The 27755-nt window shown below is 50.8% G+C and overlaps 1 protein-coding gene across 3 annotated transcripts; it reads right to left on the bottom strand.

Annotated features, from left to right (window-relative positions):
- Nucleotides 1-87: 87 nt before the first annotated feature.
- TICAM1 (TIR domain containing adaptor molecule 1) lies at nucleotides 88-23172 on the bottom strand. 3 transcript variants are annotated; one of them, XM_027085404.1, is made up of 3 exons: nucleotides 22832-23172; nucleotides 6594-8863; nucleotides 88-1122 (listed from the first exon to the last, which is right to left on the bottom strand). In XM_027085404.1, exon 2 carries the CDS (start codon nucleotides 8719-8721, stop codon nucleotides 6598-6600), a length of 2124 nt encoding a protein of 707 aa, XP_026941205.1. In that variant the 5' UTR covers nucleotides 8722-8863; nucleotides 22832-23172; the 3' UTR covers nucleotides 88-1122; nucleotides 6594-6597. The 3 variants fall into 3 exon arrangements, with proteins under 3 accessions (XP_026941205.1, XP_026941203.1, XP_026941204.1); XM_027085402.1 differs by lacking the exon at nucleotides 88-1122 and having other exon boundaries at nucleotides 6284-8863; nucleotides 22828-23169; XM_027085403.1 differs by lacking the exons at nucleotides 88-1122; nucleotides 22832-23172 and adding an exon at nucleotides 17805-17998 and having other exon boundaries at nucleotides 6284-8863.
- Between the last annotated feature and the right edge of the window lie 4583 nt (nucleotides 23173-27755).

Genomic DNA, 27755 nt, shown 5'->3' with positions numbered 1-27755 from the left:
GCGTCCGGAGCCTGTGCTCCGCAACGGGAGCGGCCACAACAGTGAGAGGCCTGCGTACCGCAAAAAAAAAAAAAAAAAAAAAGAGGTGGGAGTCCTGGAGGGCCTTGGGCAGAGGAGGGGGCGGGGCCTGACTCAGATGCTCACGGTCTCCCTCTGGTGGCTGCTTCAAGGAGGACAGGCTGTGGGGACGAGGATGGGAGCCCAGGGACCAGGGTGCAGGTGACAGCGCTGGTCCAGGTGGGGGCAGAGGAGGGGAGAGAAGTGGGTGGGTTCTGCACAGTTTTTTGAACGCAGAAGCAGGAGGACTGGCTGACAGGTCAGTCTAGGGTGACTCCCAGGTTCTCGCCGAGCAACTGCCAGTACGGAGCTTCCGTCAGCAAAGATGAGACGTGGGAGGAGCAGGTTAGCGAGGATGGTCAGACACCGCGTGGCGGTGTTGAGTGTGAGACCCCCGTGAACCCCCCAAGTGGAGACGTAGAGGGGCAGCTGCACCCTGAATCTGGAGCTCAGAGGAGGTCCGAGCTGGAGACAGGGCTGAGGGCATAGACGAGGCCGCCAGGGAGGGGTGGGGTGGGGGAGGGGAGAAGCCCGAGGGGGTCCGGGAGAGGTGGGTGGGTGGGTAAGTGGGTGGGAGGGAGAACGAGGCGGGAGCGAGGAGGAGTATGGGGCCCGGGGACCATGTGACAATGCAGTTCTTAGAAGGAGGCCGACTGGCCCGGTCAGACGCCTCCGAGAGGGGGAGGAGAACAGAGAAGTGACCTCTGGACTTAACAACTCAAAGGTACCCATGACCTTGACCAGGGCAGTTTCTGCAGCCTTGGGAGGAAAGAGGGCTGATACTGGAGCAAACACTGCAGGAAAAATCCCACACTGGCCCTTCTCAGGGCTGACCCTACCTTTCAGAAGGCCCTTTATTAGCATGGGCAGAGGAGTAGGGGGTGGAGGTGGGTGTCGGCTGCAGAGCCTGCAGAAACTTCCTCCTTCTGGCTCCACTGGACTTTCAGTTTCCCGAGGCCCTGCCTGGCCGGGGTCTGGGTCAGGGTAACCTTGAGCTCCAGTGTCACAACGACCCCTGGCAAAGGCCCAGCACAAGTGCCAGGCCCTGGTAGGAAGCAGATGCTTCTAGAAGAAAGAGAATAAACAGACGCTCACTGCCTCATCGCAGGCCATCTGCAAACCTCCACACCAGCACCCTGGCAAACAACTCTGCCCATGTGCTTGCAGATGTGTGTTTGTTGATTGATAATCTCACTGACCCGAGAGCCTGGGCACACCAGGTATATATGGTGCAACCAGAAAATAAAAATAAAAGTAGGATTTCTCAGTTTTGTTCTGCTTTGCAGTGGATTGCCTAACTGACCCCTAGGCACCCCTCTGCTCTAGCAATGCAGGTTCCAAGGGTGTTTCTCATACTGGTTATGAAGGGGCTCTCTAGAGGTGGAATACTATGCAGCCATGAAAAAGAATGAGGACACACAGAGTGGTGACCAGTGCTCCCGATAATGGGAGTGGCCTAGGAATGCAAGTTTATGTTCTGCTGAATAAAAGAAGCCAGACGCCAAAGGCCACATAGTATGTGATCCCATTTATATGAAATGTCCAGAATGGGCAAATCCACAGAGACAGAAAGCAGATTTGTGATTGCCAGGGGCTGAGGAGGGGAATGCCCAGTGACTGCTAATGGGGACTTGGCTTCTTTTTGGAGTGATGATAATGTTCTGGAATTACATAGTGGTGATGATTGCGCAATACAGTGAAATATACTAAAAACCACTGAAGTGTACACTTAAAAAATAACATAATTCTCATAACAAAAAAAATTCATGTTATATTTTTCATTAGAATCTCTGTTCCTTATAGGCTGTGTGACCTTGGCCAGATTACTTAACCTCTCTGAGCCTGTTTCCTCATATGTAAAATGGGAATAATGAAATCCACCTCTTAAGGGTATTGTAAGGATGTGGTCAGGATTGCACTAAAGCTCTTAGAGCAATCCTTGGCCCATAGTAAGTTTTATCGAAGTGTTTGTGCTTGTTATTATTATTATCTTATATAACGTAAGTGAGAGCAGAGGAGAGGATTGGAGAAGTGCAATTTAAAACGGATTTTAGGGCATTCCTTGGTGGTCTAGTGGTAGGAACTCTGTGCTCCCATTGCCAAGGGCCCGGGTTCCATCCCTGGTCAGGGAATTAAGATCCCAGGTGCCATGCCTCGTGGCCAAGAAAAAAAAGGTCACAATCTAAAATATATAAAGAAAAAAGGGGAAACTTTTCAAAAAATTTCCCCCTATTTTTCTTTAAGGCTGTTTGGCCAAGAGGGGGCATGGGACTTCTCCAGGAAATACCCCAGGCCCACGGGGCCATGTGGGGTAGGCTGGCCTCCGAGGTGATGGCTGCCACCAGGGGGCGCTGGGGCAGCAGGAATTGTGGCCGTGTGTGAAGTTGCCCTTCCCTACGTGGTCTCCCCTCCAGGCCTTTGCCCATGCTGTGCCCATCCCCAGGGACACTTTTCCCCACCAATGGCTCATTCCGACTTAGGCCTCTGGTGTCAGCTTACTTCCTCCTTCCAGAAGATTCTCTTAATTCCCCCAAGGCTGGTCAAGGGTCCCCTTTGGGCCTCCACAGCCCCGTACACTTCATCACAGGCCTGATCTCCCCATAATTCTGTCTCTGGCACTGGACAGTGAGCCCTGAGAGGACAGAATGGGGGTGTCTCAGGTCACCTGAGAGGGTGACTACTCAGTCATCCCTGTGCCCAAGGGCCTGCACACAGTAGGAGCTCAATAAATGTTGGTTGGCTAAATGGATGGAGGAATCCATGTCCTCTCCACTCACTGCCCAGTGAGCTCCATGGGGGCAGGGACCAGCTCTGTGTCCAGGGCACCCAGCATGTTCTACACACAGTAGGTGCTCACTAATTGTTTGTCAGAAGGATTTACTTTACTGAACAGTTATTGTGTGCCACATCCTGTGCTGGGTTCTGAAAATACTGCAGTGACCAAGACACATGGGCCCCCAGCTCTCTCAGGGTGGGCAGGGTGTAGTGGAGAAGCCACAAATTAACAAGTAACAAAATGAACAGGAATATTTCAAAGAATTTTAAAAATCTAGGGACTTCCCTGGCAGTCCAGTGGTTAAGACTGCACTTCCAGTGCAGGGGGCACCGGTTCGATCCCTGGTTGGGGAACTAAGATCCCACATGCTGTGCAGCACAGCCAAAAAATAAAATAAAATAAAAATAAAAAACGGAGGTCATCAATTAACAGGCTGGAGAGTCTCCATATGGGCTAGAATCCAGTAGAGAGATGCCTGGCTCCTTCTCCTGCCCCAGAAGGCTACTTATAAGCTGTGTGACCTTGGATAAATGACATCACCCCTCCTGGCCTCAGTTTCCTCATCTGTAAATTGGGAGCATTGTTTCTAGCTCCTGGGGCTGTTGAGAGGATTAAGTGTGTTCATCCAGCACGTAAAGACCTTAGCCCAGGGATTTCAAAATGATCATCCTTTAAATATACGGGGTTGGGGACTTCTCTGGTGGTACAGTGGTTAAGAAAGAATATGCCTGCCAATGCAGGGGACACGGGTTTGAACCCTGGTCCAGGAAGATCCCACATGCCGCGGAGCAACTAAGCCCGTGCGCCACAATTACTGAGCCTGTGCTCTAGAGCTCACGAGCCACAACTACTGAACGCCTAGAGCCTATGCTCTGCAACAAGAGAAGCCACCGCAATGAGAAGCCTGTGCACTGCAATGAAGAGTAGCCCCCGCTCGCCGCAACTAGAGAAAGCCCATGCGCGGCAACGAAGACCCAATGCAGCCAAAAATTTTAAATAAATAAATTTATAAAAATAGATAAATATACTGGGTTGACACAGGGACATGTAGGTACTGGAGTTCCAGACTGGAGGTCACTATGTCCATGGTACAGGTGAGAAAGATGAGGCCCAGAAAAGGGCTGTGACTTGCGACTCACAACATCTCAGGGATGAAATAGGGGCTCACATTCTGAATGGGCCCACTTCTCCCTCCTCTGCCTCCACCCGGTCCAGCCCCCATCCTCACTGGCCTGGACCAGTCCCCTCTGGGCTCCCAGCTTCCACCCTTGCTCCCCAGTCTGCCCTCCCCGCCCCGGCCAGAGGTCGCCCATGAACACCTGAGTCAGGCCCCGCCCCTCCTCTGCCCACAGCCCTCCATGGTCCCACCTCCCTGGGGATAAAAGCCCAAGTCCTCCCTGAAACCCACAAGGCCCTGCACGACCTGCCTCGTCCCCTCCCCATCCCGGTCCTCACCACCCTCTCTCCTCCTCACTCACTCTGCCCATCTTTGCTGTTCATGCAACAACGCAGGCACGGTCCTGCCCCAGGGCCTTTGCACTGCCTGTTTCCTCTGCCCAGAAGATCTAACCCTTCCTTCCCAAGCTTTTCCTCCAGGTCTCGGCTGTAATGCCACCTCCTCAGAGAGGCCTTCCTGGCCACCTGGGCCAAAGTTCTTCCTCCTGAGGCACCCCATCACCGTGCATGCCCAGTTTATTTCTTCTGAAGTCTCCTCAGTTTCTGAAATTATCTTGCTTCCTCATTTGATGATTCATTCACCGCTCCCTTCCCTCCACCTCTACCTGCGATTGAAAAGAGAGCAGGGGATGGTTCACATCTGTCTTCGCGCCCACTGCACCCCAGTGTCTGGGACAATCCTGGCACACAGTAGGAGCTCAATAAATATTAGTCAACTGCAAAAATGGCCTGTTAACTGCAGCTGACTCTAGCCTTAGTGATCCGAAGCCGTCTGTTTGGGAATTCCCTGGTGGTCGAATGGTTGAGACTTGGCGTTTTCACTGCTGTGGCCCAGGTTCGTTCCCTGGTCGGGGAAATAAGATCCGCAAGCCACACCAGAGCGGCCGAAAAGAAAAGAAAAGAAACTGTTTCCACAACCCCACCCGGAGAATCCAATCTCCCCAAGTTTCATGTCATGGCAGGGAAGCCGGAAGCAGACCTTCGACAAAATCTGAGTCAGCGACTAAAATAGTAAGTGCTGCGTGACAGTCTGGGTGACTCACACCAGGCCCGCCCTTTGGGGTGGCTGGTGGAGGAGGAAAGGGCATGCTAAGTCAGTGTTCAAATCACGCTGCTGGGCGAGAGGAGGCCTGCAGCTTCCCGGATCACCTGGCCCACATAGCCCTTCCTGGGCTGGCTTTCATTCCCTCCCTTGGAAATCCGACTACTTCATTGCAATCTCCCCACTTCCCATCTGTGTGACTTTGGGGACCAGAATTCACCTCTCTCTGCCTCAGTTTTCCCCATCTGTAAAATGGGGACCAGCAACAGAAGCTTCTACCGTTGGGGGGGGTCATTTTTGAGGATTAAAATACGTTTAGATGGTCCAGTGGTTAAGACTGCGCTTCCACTGCAGGAGGCGCGGGTTCGATTCCCTGGTCGGGGAGATCCCTGGTCAGGGAGATTCCGCATACCGTGCAGTGAGTCCAAAAATTAAAAAAAAAAAAAAAAAGGTTTAGATTTAAAGCCTCCAAGACGGATAAACGGTGAGTGCTCAACAAATATTAATTCTATTCTCATTCTCAAAAGGTCTGAGACCCTGAAAAAGATTAATCCCCTTCATACCGGGCACAAAGTTAATGAGCACTTACACTGTCCCTGGTATTTCACTGCTATCGCACACGATCTGCTGATGACCTTGGAACAATGGCCTCATAAACCCATTTCTCAGATAAGAAAGCAGAGGCTCGAGGAGGTGAAGGCACTTGCTGAAGATTACACAGTGTGATCAGAGCCCAGCCTTGGTGGGAGCATCAAAGCAGACCCCCGCTTCCCCCAAAAAGGGCTGCAACAGAAACAGCTAAATGTACTCACAATGTCTTTTCTCTCCACCTTCTCTGGCATTAGAACCAACACTTCTGGCAAAGCACGTGACCCATCAGAGGACTACATTTCCCAGCTTCCTTTGCAGCCGGAGATGGGCCATGTGACTACATCCTGACCAATGAAATGAAAGCAAACGTGCGCAACAGTTTGGCTCCTGTCCCTTTTATGGCAATAGCAGCTACGTTTTTATCCTGACAGATGGCCAGGCAGAGGTCTCCCAGAGGACAATGGCGCTGTCAAAGCATTCAATAAATATTTATTACAATTAAAACACCATACCCATGGGGCTTCCCTGGTGGTGCAGTGGTTGAGAATCCGCCTGCCGATGCAGAGGACACGGGTTCGTGCCCCGGTCCGGGAAGATCCCACATGCCGCGGAGCGGTTAGGCCCGTGAGTCATGGCCGCTGAGCCTGCGCTTCACGAGCCTGCGCTCCGCGACGGGAGAGGCCACAACAGTGAGAGGCCCGCGTACAGCAAAAAAAAAAAAAAAAAAAACACCACCATACCCATACCCCCAACCCATTCCCCATCACCACGGTCCAGAGAGAGGGAGGGATTGACTGAGAATTTGTAAACAAATCCAATTCTGGCTACCTGGAGGGCCAGAAAGTCATGGGGTCAATTTTCTCGGCAGTGTCCTGAAAGTAGCAAATGACCCCATGTTCCACTGACCCCTGGAGATGAGGAATCAAGGCCGAGGTTATCAGGTCCACTCACTTGGTCATTCCGTTTCTGGCGTCTTGTCCTCGGGCGCCTGCGTCCCTCTCTGGTTCCACATATGGTTGTTGAGTCCCAGTTGTACCATGTGTGCATGATGTATGATGAGGGGCTGCAGCCCAGAGCCCTGAGGGTGCACAGGTGAAGTCTGTGGGAAGTCCGCAGGCTGCGGGAAGGCCTGGGGCTGCGGGAAAGCCATGGGGGGCTGCGGGAAAGCCGGTGGGGGCATGCCCGCCAGCCAAGGAGGCAGGGATGGCGGCTGATGGCCCGGCCGGGTGGGAAAGGCTGGTGGTGGGGCTCCGAGGGGCCCCGGTCCCCCAAATGGCGCCTGAAGCACAGAAGGCTGCCGAGTCTCAAATGGCATGTAGCTCCCGAAAGCTACCTGGAGCTTCTCCATCTGCCTCTGGTAGGACAGGTAGTTATGGAAGTAAGCTGACTGTGCGGCACTCCACGCCGCTACCTGCTGCCGCTCACCCTCCAGGTGTTGGCTGTGCTCCTGCAGGGCCCGGACATCCTGTTCCTTCCTCCACTTGGCCTTGCGGGCCCGCAGCTTCTGGGACTTGAAGGTGTTGGCCACCTTCTTGGCGAAGATCGGGGAGTGCTCGTCCAGCCACACCAGGGCGGTGAGCAGGCTGGACGTGCTGGGGCTGAGCTGGGTCAGGGAACTCTCCAAGGGCAGGAAGGGGATCACGCAATCCTGCCACCCGTGCCGCGTGAGGCTGCTCATCAGCGACTGGTTCGCCTGGTGCTGGCTCAGCCGGCAGTCGAAGTTGGAGGTGAGCAACAGGATGGTGAAGGCCGAGTGGTCTAAGGCGTCCTGCAGGCAGTGCAGCTCGCCGCGCCCTGGCACCTGGAAATCTTCGCAGAAGGTGGCGCCGTCGCTCACGCCCAGGGCTTCCAGCCTCTCGCGCACGCGCAGCGCGATGTGCTCGTCAGCGCCAGCGTGCAGCACCACGAAGTTATAGAACTTCTGCTCCGGCGACTCCAGCTCAGGAGGAGGGGGCCCCGGCTTCGAGACGGTAGGGTGAGCCTTAGGAGGGGTCGATGGAGACGAAAAGGGAGAGGACGTTTTGGGGGCCGATGGAGTCGGTGGGCGTGGCTGAGCCGCCGGGTAAGTGGTGTCTTCCTCTGAAAGTTGGATTGGCGTCTGATCCGCGACAGGGCAGGCGTTTCTGGAAGGCGAGGGGAGAGATTTGGGAGCTGCTGGCACATCCGTGCACTCCACCGAGTAGTGACTGCTGGTTTTTGGAGCTTCCGGGGGGTCGTGCAGGCTGGCGGGGCATGCATCTGAGGCCACCTTGGGAAGCCTGGGGGCTGGGCTGTTTGGCCGCACCGGGGGCCCGGCAGCCTCCACTGATGGGGGCCAGCTCATCTCCTCGGGCTCCTGGCAGCCCATAGGGGCAGGCTCGGGCACCGGGCTGGCCCGGGGCTTGTCACACAGCTTGCTGGGCCCGTGGGGGCTGTGGTGAGTGCTGAGGAGGGCCATGGTGGGCGACTGGCTAATTTCCAAGTTGCTGGCCAGGGAGGCCGGGCTGCCGGTGGATCTCAGGGAATGCCCTCTGCTCCAGTCCGAAAGGTCCTCGATGGGCCGCGGATCACTGCGGGTCCCGGAGGGTGATGCCGAGGATGGCAGGAGGCACCCCAGATTGGAGTGGAGAGTTTGGATGGCCTCCAGGTCCCTAAGGACGTCCCATCCGCACCGGTCTCGTGCCTCTTCCTGGAGCTCCCCCAGCTGTGGGTCGTCCCTGGACCTGAAAGCGCGGACGGCTGCGCGGTAGGCCTCCTCCCGCATTGGCGCTGGACACAGCCTCTCCTCGGCAAGAAGGTGGTACATCCTGGCAACGGCCCGGGACATGTCTGGGGGCTCCTCTGGGGCCTCAGTGCTGTCCACACCAGCCCACTGGTGGGCCACCAGCTTCGCCACGGCGTCCTCCTTCAGCGCCTCCAGGGAGATCCTGGCCTCGGTCTCCTGGCCCAGCTTTAGGAGCACCAGGGCATGCAGGAGGTCCGCCCCCCGGCAGCCTGGCCGCAGGGTCTTCAGCTTGTGCTTAAGATACAAGAGCTTATCCTGGCCCACCGCGCCTAGAATGTCAAAGGCGCCAGAAAGCGACGGCCCTGTGCTGGCCATGGGCACAGGTTGGTGTGGGCTCCGGTGGCGGGAGAAGCACTGGGTGATGGAGTCATGTTCCACACACCGCCCCCCTGCGCTGCAGGCCCGGTGTCCCTACCTGCTCACGGGTACTAGGTCCCCTGGGGGCTGCAGAGCAGACCTGTGAAGCAGAAAGACAGGGTTATCACCAGAAAGGGGGCTCTGGGAGGCGGCCCAGACAACGCCCCCCCCCCATGCCTTCAAAACTCACCAGACCTATCACCAGACCTTGACCTTGGGCAAGACTTCTCACCTCCCCCACCTTCCCTCTCCTCCTCTGCAAGAGGACAGCAGAGGTACCTGCCTGGTGTCACCCAGCGGGTAGCTGCTACTATTTTCCCCATTCACAGAGGAAGAAGGTGAGCCAGAGAAGTGAAGTCATTTGCCCCAAGTCACACAGCCGGTGACAGATCTGGGATTTGTTTGTTTTGTCCAAAAGGCATGTGGGATCTTAGTTCCCCAACCAGGGATCAAACTTGCACCCCCTGCAGTGGAAGCATGGAGTCCTAACCACTGGACCACCAGGGAATTCCCAGAGCTGGGATTTGAGCCCAAGCTGTCTGGCTCTAGAGGCTGAGGCTATGTGCGTAACTACAAGACTATACTGCCTATTAGGATGATAATAAGCCCACTTATGGGATTGTTTCAGGGAGCTGAGTTGCGTTAACGTATGGAAAGCTCTGAGCCCAATGACTGGAAGTCACTCAGGAAGGGTCAGCCTCCTAGATGGCCCCCAGTGACCCCACATCCTGGTATTCAAGCCTTGGGTGGTCCTTCCAATGTTGTCCCAGAGTTCTGTGAGATTGATAGACTATGGCAGAAGTGATAGGCTGTCACCTGTGACATTAGGTTATAAAAGACACTGGCTTCCTTCTTAGTCACTCTCTCTGTCACTCTGTCGGGGGTAAACCATGATGTGAGTGGTCCTCTAGAAAGGCCCACCAGGGGAGAAACTGAGGCTCCCCACCTCCAGCCACATGGGGGCGCCAATCTCAGGCTCCAGCCCCAGTTAAACCTTCAGATGAGGCAGCCCCGGCAGACAGCCTAACTGCAGCCTCATCAGAGACCTAGAGCCAGAGCCATCCAGCTCGTCTGCCACCAGATTCCTGATGTTCAGAAACTATATGAGATAATAAATGTTTGTTGTTTCGAAGCCACGAAGTTCTGGGGTAATTTGTTCCACAGCAATAGCTAACTGATACAGGTTGCATTATTACTATAATGAGTTAACCATGACCAAGGGCCAGATCTATGCCTAACACTGCTGCTAAGCCCTTTGGAGGCTCTTTCCTCTTCTCTCCATTTCTTGAAAAATGCCAAGCTGGTTCCCACGTCAGGATCTTTGCATGCACTGTTCCCTCTGCTTGGAGCACCTTACCCCAGATCTTTGCTTGGGTGACCTGAAGCTCATCCTTATCCCCCAGGTACAATGGTGCAACCTCAGGGAGCCCTCCATGACCACCCCGGTTCTCTATCCCAGTCTGTCTCTCCATGTCCCCCCACAACAGAATTGGCCACTGGGTGACCTTTTCCTGTGTGTTAAACCTTCCACATCTGTCTGCCTCCCAGTCACCTTGGGCATTAGAGGGTTTGTGGAACCACACAGCAGGTACCTAACAAATACTTGTTGAATGAATGAATCAATGTATGAATGGGGCCAGCAATATTTCCTTCCAATACTGTCGATAAGAAAACAGGCACAGGGCTTCTCTGGTAGCACAGTGTTAAGAAGCCACCTGCCAATACAGGGGACACAGGTTTGAGCCCTGGTCTGAGAAGATCCCACATGCCACGGAGCAACTAAGCCCGTGCACTACAGCTACTGAGCCTGACCTCTAGAGCCCACGAGCCACAACTACTGAGCCGTGTGCCACAACTACTGAAGCCCGCGTGCCTAGAGCCCATGCTCCGCAACAAGAGAAGCCACCACAATGAGTAGCCTGCGCACCACAATGAAGAGTAGCCCCCGCTCGCCACAACTAGAGGAAGCCCGTGTGCAGGAACAAAGACCCAACACAGCCAAAAATAAATAAATTAAATAAATATATATATTTTAAAACGCTTAAAAAAAAAACAACAGGAACAAGGATGTCCACTCTCACCACTTTTATTCAACATAGTTTTGGAAGTCCTAGCCACAGCAATCAGAGAAGAAAAAGAAATAAAAGGAATCCAAATTGGAAAAGAAGAAGTCAAACTGTCACTGTTTGCAGCTGACATGATGCTGTACATAGAAAATCTTAAAGATGCTACCAGAAAACTACTAGAGCTCATCAATGAATTCAGTAAAGTTGCAGGATATGAAATTAATACACAGAAATGTTTCATTCCTATACACTAACAATGAAGTATCAGAAAGAGAAATTAAGGAAACAATCCCTTTTACAATCGCATCAAAAAAATAAAATACCTAGGAATAAATCTACCTAATGAGACAAAAGACCTGTACTCAGAAAACTATAAGATACTCATGAAAGAAATCAAGGATGACACAAACAGATGGACAGATATACACCATGTTCTTGGACTGGAAGAATCACTATTATCAAAATGACTATACTACTCAAAGCAATCTACAGATTCAATGCAATCTCTGTCAAATTACCAATGGCATTTTTCACAGAATTAGAACAAAAAATTTTACAATTTGTATAGAAACACAAGAGACCCCAAATAGCCAAAGCAATCTTGAGAAAGAAAAATGGAGCTGGAGGAATCAGGCTCCCTGACTTCAGACTATACTACAAAGCTACAATCATCAAAACAGTATGGTACTAGCACAAAAACTGAAATAGATATCAGTGGAACAGGATAGAAGGCCTAGAGATAAACCCACACGCCTATGGTCAACTAATCTATGACAAAGGAGGTAAGACTATACAATGGAGAAAAGACAGTCTCTTCAATAAGTGGTGCTGGGAAAACTGGACAGCTACATGTAAAAGAATGAAATTAGGGACTTCCCTGGTGGCACAGTGGTTAAGGATCTGCCTGCCAATGCAGGGGACATGGGTTCGAGCCCTGGTCCGGGAAGATCCCACATGCCGCGGAGCAGCTAAGCCTGTGTGCCAAAACTACAGAGCCTGACCTCTAGAGAGCCCATGAGCCACAACTGCTGAGCCCGCGTGCCACACTACTGAAGCCCACACGCCTGGAGCCCATGCTCCACAACAAGAGAAGCCACTGCAATGAGAAACCCGCCCACTGCAATGAAGAGTAGCCCCCACTCGCCACAACTAGAGAAAGCCCGCGCACAGCAACGAAGATTCAACCCAGCCAAAAATAACTAACTAAATTAAAACAAACAAACAAAAAAACCCAATCCCTTAAAAAAATAAAATAATATAAACTCAAAATGGATTAAAAACCTAAATGTAAGGCCGCACACTATAAAACTCTTAGAGGAAACCACAGGCAGAACACTCTTTGACATAAATCGCAGCAAGATATTTTTTGACCCACTTCTTAAAGAAAATAAAAACAAAAATAAACAAATGGGACCTAATGAAACTCAAAAGCTTTTGCACAGCAAAGGAAACCATAAACAAAACAAAAAGACAACCCACAGAATGGGAGAAAATATTTGCCAACGAAGCAACCCACAAGGGATTAATCTCCAAAATATACAAACAGCTCATGCAGCTCAATAACAAAAAAACCCCAACAATCCAATCAAAAAAATGGGCGGAAGATCTAAATAGACATTTCTCCAAAGAAAACATACAGATGGCCAAAAAGCACATGAAAAGATGCTCAACATCACTAATTACTAGAGAAATGCAAATCAAAACTACAATGAAGTATCACCTCACACCAGTCAGAATGGCCATCATCAAAAAATCTACAAACAATAAATGCTGGAGAAGGTGTGGAGAAGAAGGGAACCCTCCCACACTGTTGGTGGGAATGTAAATTGGTATAGCCACTATGGAGAACAGTATGGACGTTCCTTAAAAACTAAAAAGAGCTACCATATGATCCAGCAATTCCACTCCTGAGCATATACCTGGAGAAAACCATAATTTGAAAAGACACATGCACCCCAATATTCATTGCAGCACTGCTTACAATAGCCAGGACATGGAAGCAACCTAAATGTCCATCAACAGAGAAATGGATAAAGATGTGGTACATATATATATAATGGACTATTACTCAGCCATAAAAAAGAATGAAATAATGCCATCTGCAGCAACATGGATGGACCCAGAGATTGTCATACTGAGTGAAGTAAGTCAAACAGAGAAGGACAAATACCATATCATATCACTTATACATGGAATCTAAAAAAATGGTACAAATGAACTTATTTACAAAACAGAAATAGAGTCACAGATGTAGAAAACAATCTTATGGTTATCAGGGGGGAAAGGTGGGGAGGGATAAATTGGGATACTGGGATTGACATATACACACTACTATATATAAAATAGGTAACTAATCAGGACCTACTGTATAGCACAGGGAACTCTACTCAATACTTTGTAATGACCCATATGGGGAAAGAATCTTAAAAAGAGTGGATATATGTATGTGTATAACTGATTCACTTTGCTGTACAGCAGAAAGTAACACAATATTGTAAATCAACTCCACTCCAATAAAAATTTAAAAGAAAGAAAGAAAACACACACAGAGAAAAGGTCTTTCTCAAGGACACAGAACAAAGACACCATGGAGAGTGTCCCAAACCCCCAAATTTAAATCCCCAGGCGCTCAATTTACATCACATTCAGACTTGGAAAAAGCATAGCCTCACGTCCAGTCCAGGGGGCCGAGAACACTTTCTCTGCCCCTCAGCTAGGCCTACTGCCTGTTCCCCACTGGTGTCCACGTTGGGACCCGCCCCACCCCCAAGCCAAGAACAGTGCATCTGCACCAGGGACAACTCTATCCCCCCAGAGGACACATGGCGACATCTGGGGACACTTCTCTTGTCACGACTGCGTGGAAAAGTGCTTCTGGCATTGAGTGGGTGGGGGCCAGGATGCAGCTCAACATCCCACAGTGCCCAGGACAACCCTTCAGGAGAATGACCGAGCCCCAGACGTTGCTAAGCGCTGACGTTGAGGATGCCTGGTCTAGATGAAGAGCTGATTCATCCATCAACCCCCTTTGCTGATAAATCACAGACGGCACTGTATACATGACTCAGCTTTTTTTTAATTCATTCTGAGCGGATGTCAAATGGCCCAGGACCAAGGTCGATGGTTCCAGAGGTGTGACGGGGATGTGACCGAGCAGAGTGGGCAGAAGAGAAGTGGCCGAGAAGCATCAGAGAGAGAGGCGGTGCTGGGGAGGGGGGGAGGGGGGGCGGGGGGGCGGGGGGAGGAAGGACGCAAGGAGATGAGCGGCTGTCTGGCTGTTTCGAAATTGAAAGCGGCCTGACATATTGAAATGCTGATAGGCACCAGGAAATAGCAGAGACCCTAAAATGGAGCTGACTTCCTAGTATGCGGGGACAAATGATCGGCGGATACATGGGTGAAATTCATGATATATCACAGTATGAATGCCGCGGAGAAACAAGGAGGGAAGGAGAGTCATGAACTCCAAGAATGGGGGCGGAGGGGTGCAGTTTTGGGGTTTTTTGTTTTGTTTATTTGGTTGTGCCGGGTCTTAGTTACGGCACGTGGGCTCCTCAGTTGTGGCACACAAAGTTCCAGTTGTGGCATGCCTGTGGGATCTAGTTCCCTGACCACGGACGGAACCCCGGGCCCCCTGCACTGGGAGTGTGTAGTCCCAGCCACTGTGCCACCAGGGAAGTTCCTGTGTGCAGTTTTAAACAATGTAGTTTAGGAATGTCTTGATGAGAAGAGAGATTTCGACAGGACATAAACATGGGGAGAGAGTGGGGACATCTGAAGGAAGAGAGATCCAGGCAGAGGAAACAGCCCGTGCAAAGGCCCTGGGGCAGGACCATGCCTGGTGTGTTGGAGGAACAGCGAGAAGGCCTGTATGTCTGGAGCAGAGTGAGCGAGGGGGAGAGAGGAAGGAGGGGAGGGCAGGGAGGGGACGGGGCAGGTCGTGCAGGAACTTGTGGGCCTGAGTAGGGGGAAAGGGGGCCACTTGGGCTTTTACATGAAAACCTAGAACCACCTCGACCTGTCTAAATGCCGTGGTCTTGCCTCATGTGTGTTGCCGAGAAGGAAAATGGGCTCAGTGGGACCACATCTGCTAACTTTTCAAGAGAAGCCAGAAACGCAGATTTTCAGGAATCTGCTCGGTTGTGTCGAGTTAGCCATCGATTCAAATATTTTGAAGAGACCTTATAAGCTTAAAAGAAAAAAAAAAAAAAAAGCAAGCCAATGTGCCATCCGCAGAGTAAAAACTCTGAACATATTTGTTGCAAATAATAAATAAAGGAAGTGTGTGAAGAGGCGAAAGTTATACATACACAGCATTCATTCATTCATTCAAGCAGTAATTTTCCAGCATCTGCCATGTATTGGACACTGAATGTATCAGGACAGAGAGAAGAATAAAACAGGAATACTCTGCCTTCTTGGAGCTGACAGTCCCCCCCAAAAAAAGAAGGAAGATCATTATTGCTTAAGTGCTTTCTTAGCTCCTGAATTATTTTTCCATAAAGAAAGACTAAATGCGAGCCATATATTACTGCAGAGAAGAGTTCCTTTTTTCTTTTCATAAACTTTTTTGCTTCTTTCAAAAACAAATATCAATATATGGCAACTTACGGCAACAAAGTGGGTATATGTATATATAATATACAAACCTAGTATATCATATCTCTTAATTGCCCCACTGGCCTTCCCGCTATCCTTCAAACTTGCCAGGCACAGTCCTGCCTCAGGGCCTTTGCACTGGCTGCTCCTTCTGCCTGGAACACTGTTTCCCCCATGTATCCCCACAGCTCACTCCCTACCTTCCTTCAACTTTTTGGTCAAGCCTGCCCTGATGACACTGTGCACAGCTCCCTAGGAAGGGGTCACAAAGTATGGCCCATGGGCTGTTTTAGTAAATAAAGTTTTCTTGGAACACAGACAGGCTCACTCCTTTACACAGGGTCCATGGCTGCTTTGAGGCTACAGTGGCAGAGCTGAGTAGCTGCAACAGACACCATGTAGCCCGTAAAGATGAAAATATTCACTCTCTGGTCCTTTCCAGAGAAAAGTTTGCCAACACCTGGGCTACAAAACAGGCATATGATTTTTTTTTTTCCCCATTCCATAGAGGGGCAAACTTGGATTGCACAGCTAACGACGGGCAGAACAGCCCTATGGCACCCATGTTTGTAACCCTAAGAGCAGATGCCTGTCTCTCCAGCCCATATAATTATTACGGGGGATAACTGGCTGTTATTGGTTGAACTGGGTTCCCCCCTCACCAAGTTCAGATGTTAAAACCCTAACCCCCAGGACCCCAGGATGTGACTACATTTGGAGATGTGGTCTTTACAGAGGTAATCAAGTTAAAATGAGGTCATAAGGGTGGGGTCCTAATCCAATAAGACTGGTGTCCTTTTTTTTTTTTTTTTTTTTTTTTTTTGCGGTACGCAAGCATGTGGGATCTTCCTGGACCGGGGCACGAACCCGTGTCCCTGCATCGGCAGGCGGACTCTCAATCACTGCGCCACCAGGGAAGCCCAGACTGGTGTCCTTATAAGAAGGGGAGACTAGGACACAGACACCCACAGAGGGAGGATCACGTGAGGACACAGGGAGAAGACAGCCTTCTGCAAGCCAAGGAGAGAGGCCTCAGAAGGAGCCAACCCTGCCGACACTTTGATCTTGGACTTCCAGCCTCCAGACTGTCAGGCAATAAATGTCTGGTTTTTAAGGCCCCCAGCCTGTGGGACTTTGTTATGGCAGCCCCAGCTCCATGTGGCTACTGAGTACTGGAAATGTGGCTACAGCTACCGGGCAGAAAGTAAATATTAAATTTTATTCATATTTAATTCATTAAAATGGAAAAACTGGGTCAGTGTAAAAAAAAAAATGTTTCCCCATTAAACCCAACTTTGGGGACTTCCCTGGTGGCACAGTGGATAAGTCTCCACACTCCCAATGCAGGAGGCCCGGGTTCGATCCCTGGTCAGGGAACTAGATCCCACATGCATGCCGCAACTAAGAGTTCACATGCCGCAACTAAGGAGCCCGCCTTCCACAACTAAGACCCGGTGCAACCAAATAAATAAATAGATATTAAAAAAAACAATTATCAAGGTAAAATACAATGCATTTAAATAATTGTATGTATTAAAAAATAAATTCTGTAGGTACTGTTATCTCCTCTTTAAAAAAAAAGACCCAACTTTGTTTTGGTAGGATCAGATTTCACTTAAACTGTTAAAAATGTAGCATCTGAATTGAGATCTGAAAAAATACACACCAGATCTTGAAGAATTAGTCGAGAAAAGGTATGTAAAGGCCGCAGCTGGATTGGAAGCCAGGCTGCCTGGCCCTAGAACCCACTGAGCCTGTGGTCTCCAAAGTGTATCGCCAGAGATTCCAGCTTACATGGGCCTGGTTATATGGCCTGAGAAACAGACTTATCTAGTTTTAATTGAAACAGCCCCTGAAATGAGCTCATGGCCAGACTACTGGAAGAAAGTGGAGGACAGACGTTGTTGCCATAATGCAGGCACAAGTAACAGAAAGGCAAAGTGGGGCTTCCCTGGAGGCACAGCTGTTCAGAATCCGCCTGCCAATGCAGGGGACACAGGTTCGAGCCCTGGTCCGGGAAGATCCCACATGCCGTGGAGCAACTAAGTCCATGCACCACAACTACTGAGCCTGCGCTCTAGAGCCCATGAGCCTAGAGCCCGTGCTCCACAACAAGAGAAGCCACCGCAGTGAGAAGCCCATGCACTGCAACAAAGAGTAGCCCCCGCTCGCCGCAACTAGAGAAAGCCCGCGCAGCAACGAAGACCCAACGCAGCCAAACAATAAATAATAAAAATTAAATAAATTAATTAAAAAAAAGAGAGAGAAAGGCAAAGTGTATAGTTTCTCCCATCTCTGATGTGAGCTTGCTGTCGGCAACAAAATGGCATAAAAACGATGACGATCAGGTGGGACCACAAGTCAGCCAAAACTTACCGAACTATCAAAACTCCTTGAAGTATCAGATATCTCCCTCTACAGCAATGACCCTCAGATCAACTGTCCTTTCCACCTCTCAGTGGCTCCTGGGAACAGCTGCGTGTATAGTAACTTAAAAAGAAAAAATCGCTGGGAACTCTACTCAGTACTCTGTAATGACCTATATGGGAACAGAATCTGAAAAAAGAGGGGATATATGTATATGTATCACTGAGTCACTTTGCTGTACAGCAGAAACTAACACAACATTGTAAATCAACTAGACTCCAATAAAAATTAATTTAAAAAAAAAAGATGGATGGACCTAGAGACTGTCATACAGAGTGAGGTAAGTCAGAGAGACAAAGACACATGTATATTAACACATGTATGTGGAATCTAGAAAAATAGTACAGATGAACCTATTTGCAAAGGAGAAATAGAGACACAGATGTAGAGAATAAACGTATGGACACCAAGGGGGCAGGGCAGGTGGGATAAATTGGGAGATTGGGACTGACATATAGACACTACTATGTATAAAATAGATAACTAAGACTTCCCTGGTGGTCCAGTGGTTAAGACTCCATGCTCCTACTGCAGGGGGCCCGGGTTTGATCCCTGGTCGGGGAGCTAAGATCCCGCATGCCACGTGTTGCAGCCAAAAAAAAAAAAGTTAAAAAAAATACATAACTAATGAGAACCTACTGTATAGCACAGGGAACTCAATGCTCTGTGGTGACCTAAATGGGAAGGAAATCCAAAAAGGAGGGGATATATGTATACGTAGAGCTGATTCACTTTGCTGCACCGCAGAAACTAACACAACATTGTAAAGCAACTATACTCCAATTAAAAAAAGAGAGAAAAATCAATCACCTGGTGACATGCACCCTCCAATTTTTAACGAATAAAGGGCACAGCTGATAAAGCGTGAAGGACGGGGCATGAACGGGGCCAGACATTAAGTTCATCACGCACTGTTCACTCTGAAAATTCAAGTTCAGTACTTAGGCTCTGTGTCCTATTCTGAATTCAGGTTCTAGGTCAATAAAATGTTAAAAGGAAGAAAAGTTCACCAACTCCCGCAACTACACCACGGGCAGCAGTGTGAGAAGAAAATTTGAGTTAGCTGCCAACGCTGAACGGAGGAGGTGCTGTGTGAAACTCTGGTGTTCTGGGTTCTCTTGGAATCCAGACGGTCAACAAGAACAGAGTGGCAGCTGCCCTTGTCCTGCCCTTGGCCACAGCCTCCCCCCTTTATGGGACACTAACCCGAAATGAGTCAGCTCCAGGGCAAGAGAGAGCAGTGGGTGGGAGCATGCGCTTGGGGTTCAAATCTCAGCCGTATGGCTTCCAGGCTGTGACCTTGGACAGGCCACAAGCACATTGGTGCCTCAGTCTCCTCCTTTGTGGACTGGGTACAAGGATGACCTCTTCCTGCGAGGACTGCCATAGGTCGAATGAGTTAATCCGTGTAGAAATGGTACAGAGCCGTGGCTAGCACACCCTCGGTGCTCCGTGAGCCTTAGGGTACCTGACAGCTGTCTGCCCCCAGCAGTACCCGAGCTGGAGGCCCCCGCAGCAGAGGCTCAGGGCTGGGCTTGTGGAAAAGCTCACAGCCAGACTCAGAATTAGCCAAGCAGGGGCTTCCCTGGTGGTCCAGTGGATAAGACGCTATGCTCCCGGGGACTTCCCGGGTGGGGCAGTGGTTAAGAATCCGCCTGCCGATGCAGGGGACACGGGTTTGAGCCCTGGTCTGGGAAGAACCCACATACCGCAGAGCAACTAAGCCTGTGTACCTAGAGCCCGTGCTCCGCAACAAGAGAAGCCACCGCAATAAGAAGCCTGTGCACGGCAACAAAGAGTAGCCCCTGCTCACCGCAACTAGAGAGCCCACGCGCAGCAACAAAGACCCAACGCAGCCATAAATAAATAAATAAATAAATAAATAAATAAATAAATAAATAAATAAGAATACGCTCCCAATGCAGGGGGCCCAGGTTCGATCCCTGGTCAGGGAACTAGATCCGCGTGCCGCAACTAAAGATCCTACGTGCCGCCACTGAGACCCAGTGCAGCCACGTAAATAAATATTAAAAGAAAAAAAGAATCATGCAGGCAGGCCCTCCCACGCCTGCACTCCTGGCAAACTGCCTAAAGTCACACCGTGTTTCTCCTCCATCTCCCCGCCGGCCAGCCTGAGCCCCGATGCAGCGCCCCCTCCCCAGACACTGTGCCCTGGCATGTCCCCCGTCCACTCCATCTGCCCTGCCCAGCAACCACCCCAACCTTCTGGAAACCTGGCTTTCATTCTGCCCACCTTCCACAGCCTCCAGGGCAAAGTCCACTCTGCACCTGACAGTGGGTGCCGGGAACAGCGGGGTGGGGGTGGGGAAGCACCCACTGGGGTGAGGGACCCGGCTCTGCCACCTGCCAGCTGGTGGAGCCTGTTTTCTCAGCCTCAGTTTCCTCGTGTGTAAAACCAGCAGGAGAGTGGCCCTCGTCCTGAGCGCGAGTTCAGAATAACAATATAAGAAACCGTACAAATCAGAAATAAATACTGGCAGAATTTCTTTTTTCTCTTCTTTTATATTTGTTCACCAAATCTGGAATCTGCCTACCCCCTCCTCTCCTGTCTACACTCTTGGGCAATCTCTTCACACACAGAGGGAATATTAATTGAGCACCTACTGTGTGCCAAGAGCTATTGTAGGTGCTGTTGCAGACCCCCGGCCCTCTTGGAGCTCACAGTCTAGTTGGGGGAGACCCGGGATGAATGAGAAAGTAGTTCATTGCAGAGAACGGATAGAGCCATCAAGAAAATGAGCCAGGGTGGGGGAGAAAGGCAAGGACTGGGGGAAACGCTGCCGAGAACTGGAGATCAAGGGAGACCTCTGGGAGGAAGTGACATACGGGAGTTGAGACCTGAAGGAGGTGGGGGAGCAACTCAGGTGCATATCTGGGGAAAGTGAGGACAGCATGTGCAAAGTGAGGACAGCATGTGCAAAGGTCCTGGGGTGGGACTGGACCTGATGTGTTGGAGGAACAACGAGGAGGCCCACGTGTCTGGAGCAGAGTGAGCGACGGGAGAGAGGGAGGAGGGGAGGGCGGGGCGGGGGGGATGGGGCAGGTCAGGCAGGGCCTTGTGAGACGGAGGAGGGAGCCCTGGGGAGCTGCATGCAGAGCTGGGAGGGGACCTAATTCAGGTGCTCACAGGTGCCCTCTGGCTACTTCAGCGAGGACAGATTCGGGGGTGGGGTGGTGAGGGCAGGAGAGAGGGTGGGGAGGGGACATGGGTGGAGGTGACCACTGGCTCAAGCAAGCAGTGATGGGATCCAGACCAGGTGGTGATCTCCAGGAAGGATCTCTGGAGACCAGCACACAGTATACTTACATAAATAAATAAGTATACCTTATAAATAAATACTTATTGGCTGAATAAATCAGTGAGTGAACAGAGCAGTGCCTGGCACACAGTAGGCACCCAATAAATGTTTTCTGCTTGAATCCTTCCTCCCCAAGAAGACAGCCTAATCGGCTCCTACCAGGACTGGCACATAGTAGGGGCACTTCACTCCTTTTGGCTAATTAAGAAATGTTCCAGGGGACTTCCCTGGTGGTCCAGTGGCTAAGACTCCATGCTCCCAACGCAGGGGGCCCAGATTCTATCCCTGGTCAGGGAACTAGATCCCACATGCATGCCACAACTAACAGTTCTCATGCCACAACTAAAGATCCCGCACGCCGCAATGAAGATTCCATGTGCTGCAGCTAAGACTCGGGGCACCCAAATAAATATTTTTTTAAAAAATAAGTGTTTACTGAGCACCTACTATGTGCCGGGCACTGTGCAAAGCAAAGGACAACGCTGCGAATTAAGACTATTTTGACTGCCTGTTTACCAGTAGAAAAGGGAGGCACAGAAAGGTAGAGTGACTTGCCCGGGATCACACAGGTAGAAAGTAAAGGGGCAGTAATTTAAACCAGGCAGCGTGGCTGCAGGGCCCCTGCCTTTATTCACTGAGCACCTACTATGTGCAGTACCCCTCCCATGCCTGGATCTGAGGAATCCTCAAGCCTGGCCAAGGTACCGGATAGCTGCCCTCTGCATTTGGCACACATTACTGTGACAGGTCGCACTTTTGCTCCCTGTGGCTCCATGAGGACACTATTTGGCCCCTACTGTGTGCCCAGTGTACTGAACAGTGTCTCCTGGCACGCAGCAGGTGCTCCATAAATGTTTGCTGAGGAATGAATGAATGGCCCTTATTCGGAGGAGGACACAGAGGCCCAGGCAGGTTCTGCAGCCTGGGGCAACCCTCCCCCAAACTCTGGAACCCAGACCTCAGCCTGCCGGGGTCACACTGTGGTGTCCCCTCCCCCAAACCCCTGCCTCAGCCGCAAGGAGCGGAAAGGAACACAGGTACCCTGAAGAAGTCCTGGGCCCAGCCGAGTGGTACCAGCGGCCTGGGCAGACTTGGATCGACTCCTGGGCAGGTACCAACCAACCCCGTTCCCCACGGGAAGGGGTGGGGAACAGGGGGTTGAAGATTCCCCGAGACCCATCTCAGCTGATGGATGGGACCCGCTGAGGGAAGTGCACTCCCCCAGTGGGAGGGGGGTCACGGAAGCCCCTGGATAAAGTGGGGATTCGGGGCCCTGGAGGAGCTGGGGGAGCGGCAGTGGGGGGTGGCGATCACCGGGCGGGAAGAACCGGGGCTGGGGCAGAGAGAGTGCCCAGTTTGGGGAAGAAATCAGAAACGCGGAGGAGGAAAGCAGTATTGGAAAGTAGTACGTCATGTTGGGGAGGATTCGGGGTGTTGGGGAAGAGTTGGGGGGGTGGGGAGGACTTGGGCCAGGAAGGGGTGTTGGAGCATTGGGGGGCGAGGGGCACTGAACACGCGGCGCAAGGACGTCCAAAGCTCCCAGTGCGGGGCAGCTGGCTTCGAACCCTGGCGAGGGGCGTGGGCAGCCGGGCCCCCTGCAGGCCTGCGGGGGTCCCCTGCCCCTCCCCAGCCGGCCCTCGCCCCTTCCTCACCTACCAGGGATCGCGGGGGCGGCTGGCTGCGCCGCTCGTGTCCTCGGGGCTGGGGCTGGCGGCCGGACGGCCTGGCGGCGGTGCCAGCGGATGGCAGAGCGCGGAAGGCACGCTGGTGCCTCCAGGCGCACGGCCTCCGACCGCCCCTTCCGCGTCCGGAGGGGAGGGAGGAAGGGGATGAGATCACGCTTTCCCAGCGGGACCGGGAAAGTCCCTGAGACGCCCCGAGCGACGCCCTCTGTCCCTCCGCCGGCTGCCCCTTAGGGGACGTTTGGGCACCTCCGGGGTGCCCGGGCGCTGGGGACCACAACAGGGGTCAAGGGTGACGACAGCCCTCGGAAGCCCACCGTCTAGTGAGAAAGAACCACAGCGTTTAAATTAGTTCATCTCAATTAGTAATTAATGTTTTCCAGGACACCGAATAGAGGGGATGGGATAATTGGGGGGGACGGGGGTGGGAATCATGGCCACCCTGGAGGGATTTGGGGACGCCCATGTGGTTGGAAAAGGGACAGCAAGATGGCATACCTTTTTGGCCGCGCAGTGCAGCTTGGGGGATCTCAGTTCCCCCACCAGGGATTGAACCTGGGCACTCCGCAATGAAAGCGCAGAGTCCTAACCACTGGACCGCGAGGGAATTCCCAAGATGGCATATCTTGAAGCTGCAAACATGACGTTTTAAAATTCATAGGGAGCAGAACTAACTAAAGCCTGTAACTAAAAAATAAATATATATATAAAATAAAATTCACAGGGGTCCTGAACCCAGGGCTTACATATCTATTGGGCATAGTTAAATCACGGTGCTCAGAGCCCGTCATACTTCTGGGACCGACGAAAATGTTTTCATTTCTCTTAAAATCAGAAAGAAAAAAAAAAAAAAAAAAGAAAATGAATATAATCCAGCCTGAATTATATGTGTCTTTATACCAACACAGTTGTAAAATGTAATTTAATTTTTTTTTTTAGTGGAGGAAGAGGCCCGCAAAAGCCATAAATAATATACCTTTGATTGGGCCCCTTTGTCACCCGGAACCTCTTGTCAAAATACCGTTTGCTATAGAAAACAAACTTCTGGTTACCAAAGGGGAAGGGGGTGGGGGGAGGGATAAATGAGGAGTCTGGGATTAACAGATACACACTACTATGTATAAATATATAAAATATTGTCGGTCTTAGGCACCATAGTGTCTTTATTACAACTACCTATGCTGCCGCTGTAGCCCCAAAGCAGTCACAGGTGAGACCTCAGTAAATGGGTGTCAGCTGTGTGTCAATAAAACTTTATTTACAAAACCAGGTGGCAGGGACTTCCCTCTTAGCGCAGTGGTTAAGAATCCACCCGCCAATGCAGGTTTGATCCCTAGGGATCCCACATGCTGTGAAACAACTACGCTGGTGCGCCACACACAACTACTGAAACCCGTGCGCCTAGAGCCCGTGCTCCGAAACAAGAGATGCCACTGCAATGAGAAGCCTGCACACCACAACGAAGAGTAGCCCCTGCTCTAGAGAAAGTTGGCGCACAGCAACAAAGACCCAACGCCGCAGGCCAGACAGTGGCCGTGGTTTGCTGGTGTGCAGACCCTGGATATAGATGTTATCAATACTTAGCTTTGTTCTGTTGAAGATGTCTCCAACATTTTTCTAAGCCAATATATGTAGCCCGACCTTGCTCTTTTTTTTCTTTTTTTGGCTGTGCCACGCGGCTTGAGGGATCCTAGTTCCCTGACTGGGGATCGAACCCGTGCCCCCTGCATTGGAAGCATGGAGTCCTAACCACTGGACCTCCAGGGAAGTCCCCCAACGTTGTTCTTTTTAAGTGTATTATGGTCTCACTAAGCATTGCCATATCACGGTTTGTTGAGTCCCCTGTCGTTGGACATGCTGGTTCCTGCCACTCTTCCCCCCAGGCAGGCATTAACACCTTATAAGTTGGTGGTTATGAACAGTGCAGGGATGGCGTGAGGGGGAGGGTAGTCTGAGTGCTGGGTTCAAATCCTTATTCTGACACTTGCCGTGAGGTGGGGCCACAGGGGGGCCGGCTGAACCCTGCCTCAGTTTCACTCTTGTAACACAGCGATCATTACAGCACCCGCCTATTGGAGCTGATAGAAAGGACTAGGTGATGGGACTTCCCTGGTGGTGCAGTGGTTAAGACTCTGTGCTTCCACTGCAGGGGGCACGGGTCCCATGCCTAGTCTGGGAACTAAGATCCTGCATGCCTTGGGGCCAAAAAAAAAAAAGGATTATGTGACTCCGTTGACAGGGTTTCTCTAGGGTGGCTGAAGAGAAAGGGAACTTCTAGGACTTTTCAGACGTGGAGTACATTCTCACTCTTACTAAACACTGCCCGATTTTGTCCAGAACAGTGTACCTGTTTGCACTCCCCCCGGAAGCGAACAAAAAGGCTCATTTCCCCCACCGCCACCTCATGCTACTTTCTCTGTCTTAATTTGTGTTGACATATAATTCATAGGCACCAAAGTCTATAAAGCTTAAAGGGACAGATAGCTCAGTGGTTTTTTTTGGGTATGTACACACTCCCTGTAGCCAACTCCCTGATTGAGATATAGAGGTCATTTCCATCCCCTAGAATTCCCCAAGGGCCCCTTCTCCATCCCTACCCACTGGGAAACCACCCTTCTGGTCTCTCATCGTTTAGGTTTTTATTTTTTTTATTAATTGAATTATTTATTTATTTTTGCTGCGTTGGGTCTTCGTTGCTGTGCGCAGGCTTTCTCTAGTTGTGGCGAGCAGGGGCTACTCTCTGTTGCGTCGCAGTGCAAGCGGTTCTCGTTGTGGTGGCTTCTCTTGTTGCGGAGCACGGGCTCTAGGCCAGGGGGCTTCAGTAGTTGTGGCGCATGGGCTTAGTTGCTCCGCGGCATGGGGGATCTTCCCGGACCAGGGCTTGAACCCATGTCCCCTGCCACATTGGCAGGCAGATTCTTAACTACTGCACCACCAGGAAAGTCCCATAGTTTAGTTTTGTTCATCAAAGGAGAATCAGCGAGCGGATGCGTTTGTGTCTGCCTCCTCTCACTCAGCATCATGCTTGTGAGTTTCAGCCACATTGTTGTGAATATCAGTAATTCACCCTTGTTCACATCTTCTATGGACTGGGAGAAATATTTAAGTCTAAGCAGTAAGATGTAACAGGAAGAAGTCCTGTACAGTGGTCTCAAAACAGGTAGGCAAGCTATTCCTATAAAGGGTTAGATAGTAAATATTTTCAGCTTTGCGGGATACAGGAGGTCTCTGTTGCGTACCTTTGCATTAAAACCCTCTTAGCTTGTTAGCCATGCCAACAAACAAAAAACTCTTTGGGTACTTTTGGCCCTCAGGCTATAGTTTGCAGACTTTTAGTCTAGATCATTTTACCACAGTGCCTGACATACAGCAAGTATCTATCACTAAGTGTCGACAGGCAGGTTTTCTGTGGCACCTAATTTTGAATTTGTTATTGCATGTGCTTTTTCATACAATTTCCCCCAAATGTTTAACCTTTTGTTTGTTTTTTTTGAGATGTAATTGACATACAACATAGCATTAGTCTTAGGTGTACAACATAATGATTTGATATATGTATTCAATATACACTGTGAAATGACCACAATAAGTCTAGTTAACATCCATCACCTCACATAGTTACAAATATTTCTTTTCTTGAAATGAGAACTTTTAAGACCTACCCTCTTAGCAACTTTCAAATACACAATGCATGGATTTCCCTGGTGGCGCAGTGGTTAAGAATCTGCCTGCCAATGCAAGGGACACGGGTTCGAGCCCTGGTCCGGGAAGATCCCACATGCCACAGAGCAACTAAGCCCGTGCACCACAACTACTGAGCCTGAGCTCTAGAGCCCATGAGCCACAACTACCGAGCCCGCCTGCCGTGACTACTGAAGCCTGCATGCCTAGAGCCCCATGCTCCGCAATGAGAAGCCCGAGCACCGCAAGGAAGAGTAGCCCCCGTTCGCCGCAACTAGAGAAAGCCCACGCTCATCAACAAAGACCCAACATGGCCAAAAATAAATAATTTATTTTTTTAAAAAAAATTAGCAAATACACAATGCAAGACTGTTAACTGCAGTCACCAAGCTGTACTTTATAACCCCAGACTCGTTCATCTTTTTCTAAAAAATTAATTTATTACGTATTTATTTTTGGCTGCACCAGGTATTAGTCACAGCACGCGGACTTCTTAGTTGTGGCATGCGAACTCTTAGTTGCGGTTTGCATGTGGGATCTTAGTTCCCGACCAGGGATCGAACTTGCGCCCCCTGCATTGCCAGCACGGCATCTTAACCACTGGACCGCCCGGGAAGTCCCCCAGCCTCCCTCTTAAAAGGACCCTTGTGATGATGTTTAGGGTCCACCTGGATAATCCAGGACCATCTCCCTGTCTCCAGATCCTTAACTGAAGCCCATCTGCAAAATCTCCTTTGCCACGTGAGGGAATGTAGTCACAGGGCCCAGGGATCAGGTTGTGGACATCTTTGGGGGTCGGCCTGCCACACGGTTCCCCAACATGGCCGGGGAGGCCCAGGACAGGAAAAGCAGCAGGCTTCTCGCTTCTGCTGGCTGAACAGAACACGACACGGGGGTAAAACTCTGGCACGTGGGCGGGGGGAGGTGAAAGACCCCCACAACCTGGTTCTCTCCAAGCCGAGGAAGCGTGGTGAGTGCATCTCTGACAACCCAGACAGGCCTTGTCCGAGGCACTGGGTACAGACCTTCAGGTCCGGCCCTGTCCCGTTCACGCCCTTGGGAGCAAAGCAGAGAAGGGGCTGAGAAGGTCACACAGAGACTCCAGAGTTGTTTAGCTGCTGAAAAATAAACACACACACACACACACACACACACACACACACAAACCTGGACTTAGCTGCAGGTAAAATTTATTAAGGCAACACTGAAGCCCCACC

Source organism: Aethalodelphis obliquidens, unplaced genomic scaffold (assembly GCF_003676395.1).
Source record: "Aethalodelphis obliquidens isolate GAN/ISIS:26980383/991018 unplaced genomic scaffold, ASM367639v1 scaffold53, whole genome shotgun sequence".
NCBI lineage: Eukaryota > Metazoa > Chordata > Mammalia > Artiodactyla > Delphinidae > Aethalodelphis > Aethalodelphis obliquidens.
Note: the sequence above shows the minus strand (reverse complement) of the source record. Positions and strands in the feature narration are given on the sequence as shown.

Bases quoted from the DNA above. Each gene is read 5' to 3' on its own strand.
- TICAM1 (XM_027085404.1), bottom strand. From the start codon at position 8,721: ATGGCCAGCACAGGGCCGTCGCTTTCTGGCGCCTTTGACATTCTAGGC.